The sequence below is a fragment of the Chlorocebus sabaeus genome, chromosome 6, assembly GCF_047675955.1.
Source record: "Chlorocebus sabaeus isolate Y175 chromosome 6, mChlSab1.0.hap1, whole genome shotgun sequence".
NCBI lineage: Eukaryota > Metazoa > Chordata > Mammalia > Primates > Cercopithecidae > Chlorocebus > Chlorocebus sabaeus.
The window spans coordinates 53,747,659-53,750,638 of record NC_132909.1 but is presented as its reverse complement, the minus strand read 5'-3'; the positions used below and the strand labels follow the sequence as shown (position 1 = coordinate 53,750,638).

Below are 2,980 nucleotides of genomic sequence, written 5' to 3'. Positions count from 1 at the left end.
AACAGTGGGGGGGGGGGGGGTCCCTGAGGAGCATATTAAGGGTTTGGAGGGTTTGGAGACCAGGGGTATTTTGGGGTGCTGTATCAAAAGCAATAGATAATGGGGTGAGATTACGGAGTCAGAATTTGAGCATGTCTTGACCACTTAGTGGGTAATTCATGAATGTGTGTGGAATCAATGCATGAGTCACTTAAACTAGAAATGGAAGGAATTGGGTACGTGGCTTGGGTATGTGGCAGACCCTAGGGGTGTGTGTGGGCATGGAGTGGGTGGTCAGAGCCTTTCATGTTCTTCATGTTTGGGATTGGGGGCAGGTGCCAGGTGGAGGCTTACCTATGACTCATAGGAGGAGGCGATATTTCTAACAATAGCCTTGAGGTAGTGAGCTCCCCATCTCTGGGAGTGTGTAAATGCGAAGGGCATTTGTCAGAGGTGGTCTGGGGTGGGAGTGTCCCAACCCAAGGGTGCCTGAGGAGGGGCACAGATCACAGGAGGATGGGTTGACAGGATTGGAAGTTAGTGGTCTGTTGGGAGTTGTTCATGGGGAAGGTGGGTTTAGGGGGTCAGGATTGGGGTGTCTCAGGGCACGCATCACAGGAGGTGAGTTAGATCAGCCTGTGGGCCGGGGTGTCCAGAAGTGGATGGGGCAAGCCCTGGAGGAACGACAGGACAGAGCTGGCTGTGGCAGAGGCTTTACTGCCCCCACACCCTCCCCAGCTCCACCCTGGTCAGTAGCACTTGCGGTACACAATATAGGGACCCTGTTCCTGGTACTGCTCCCGCAGGACCCAGCAGGACTGGAAGGTGCGCAGGGAGGCCAGGATGGAGCCTCCGATCCACACGGAGAAATTCCTGGTTGGCTGGGCAGCCACCACCACGTGGGTCTCGGGAGGCAGAGCGCGCAGCAGCTCTGCCTGGAAGCGACCCTCGAAGCCCGCGAAGAGCGAGGACCCCCCGCAGAGAAGCACGTTCTGGGTCAAGTTCGTGCGCATCTCCAGGGACACTTTGCGGAGACTCTGCTTGGCCATGGTGGAGAGGCCGACGGGGGACAGCCCCGGGACCTCTGGGGGGTTGAACAGCAGCTCCGGACACTGGAACAGCTCCTTGCCCAGGGTGACCGTGCGCCCGTCGGGCAGCTTCAGGGTCCGCTTGTACTCCTGCTCTGGCCGGGCCTGCTCCTTCTGGAAGTCAGACGCCACATAGCAATAGTGGTGCTTAATGTTCTCCACCAGGTCCAGGTCCTGCTGTCCCAGGGGCAGGCCGGCCTGGAGCAGCATCTCCGCCAGGAAGGCGGTCAGGTGGTTGCCCGCCAGGTCCAGACGCTCCGTGGCGTGGGGCAGGTTGTAGCCCTGGAAGACGGGCACCGTGTAGGTGACCCCGTGTCCCGTGTCCACCACCAGCCCGCTGACACGCCCGTGGGCGTAGACAGACAGCACCGACTGCGATGCCACATACATGGCTGGGGAGTGCAGCGACTCGAAGGCCACCTCCACTAGCTTCTCACGGTTCGTGGCCGGGCTGAAGGGTGGGTCGGAGAACAGCAGCGGGTGGTCGTGGGTGGCCACTCGGAGGTCGTGCTCCAGCAGGTGGCGCCAGATGAGCTCGGCGGCATCCCAGTCCACTACGATACCGCTGCGCAGGGGTTGCACCAGCGTCAGCTCCGGGCGCACGCGGGCTGCCTCGCCGATGAACGTCTGCAGCCCCGACTGCCCCGAGGTGGCGGGGTTCTTAGGCTGGCAGCCCAGGATGGTGGCCACGGTGTAGGTGGGGCTGGCCTGCCCAGCAAAACCTACCTTACAGGTGCCTGTGCCCATGTCAATAACCACCGCGCTCGTCTTTGGTGGCAGCCTGTCAGCCACCATGCTGGAGGAGTTCCGCTGCAGGTGCATGTTCACCACGTTGGGACTGGGGTATGGGCCGGGCCTGGGGGCTTCCAGGGAGGACTGGGATTCTGAGGGCTTGGGTGGACGTGCATCCATGGTTGCAGGACCCCAGGTGAGGGGGCTTTTCCTCGGGGGTTGGGGTTGTGGGGAGAAGAGGTTGAGGCCCGGCCAGTAGCGAGGGCAGGCAGAGAGGGGGAGGCGGCGAGCCCGCAATCTATGATGTCACGGTGCACCCTCAGCCTTCTTAAGACATCACAATGCAGCCAAGAGGACGGGTCCTTGCCCAGCCCTGCCTGCCCCAAGGCTGTCATCTCTTCTCCGAAGAGCCAAATTTGGAGGAGGAGATGAGCGTATCAGAGCAGGGCCCTCTGACACATTTCTGCCGGATGCGCTAGAAGCTAATACCATGGCACCTGGTTTTTGAGAAAAGACAAGCTTTTTGTTGCAGATCGACCCGCTGGGAGCTAGGAATCCAGCTCAAATCTGTTTCTCGGCTGGCTTTAAGGCAGTAATTTTATTAGAAAAGTTTTGAGGCCGGGCGCTGTGGCTCACACCTGTAATCCCAGCACTTTGGGAAGCCGAGGCAGGCGGATCACCTGAGGTCAGGAGTTCGAGACCAGCCTGGCCAACATGGTGAAACCTGTCTCTACCAAAAAATACAAAAATTAGCCTGGCGTGGTGGCGCATGCCTGTGGTCCCAGCTACTGGGTAGGCTGAGGCAGGAGAATCACTTGAATCCTTGACTACAGGCATGTGCCACCACGCCCAGCTAATTTTGTTCATTTTTTTGTAGAGATGGGGTCTCACTGTGTTGCCCAGGCTGGTCTTGAATTCCTGGACTCAAGCAATCCTCCCGTCTCAGCCTCCCAAAGTGCTGGGATTACAGATGTGAGCCACCGTACCCAAAAAGTATATTATTTCTGTAACAATGTGCCCCCCATTTTTTTCTTTTTTGAGATGGAGTCTCATTCTGTCATCTAGGCTGGAGTGCAGTGGTACAATCTCGGCTCACTGCAAACTCCACTTCCTGGGTTCAAGCAATCTTCCCGCCTCAACCTCTCAAGTAGCTGGGATTACAAGCGTACACCACCATGCCT

General features: G+C 58.4%; 1 protein-coding gene across 1 annotated transcript; it reads right to left on the bottom strand.

The window, feature by feature from the left end:
- Positions 1–677: 677 nt before the first annotated feature.
- On the bottom strand, positions 678–2,262 carry ACTL9 (actin like 9). The gene has a single exon (XM_007995140.3). It carries the CDS (start codon positions 1,977–1,979, stop codon positions 729–731), a length of 1,251 nt encoding a protein of 416 aa, XP_007993331.2. The 5' UTR covers positions 1,980–2,262; the 3' UTR covers positions 678–728.
- Positions 2,263–2,980: the final 718 nt, after the last annotated feature.

What these genes read in the sequence shown, in the direction of transcription:
- ACTL9 (XM_007995140.3), bottom strand. Translation starts at nt 1,979, where the DNA reads ATGGATGCACGTCCACCCAAGCCCTCAGAATCCCAGTCCTCCCTGGAA.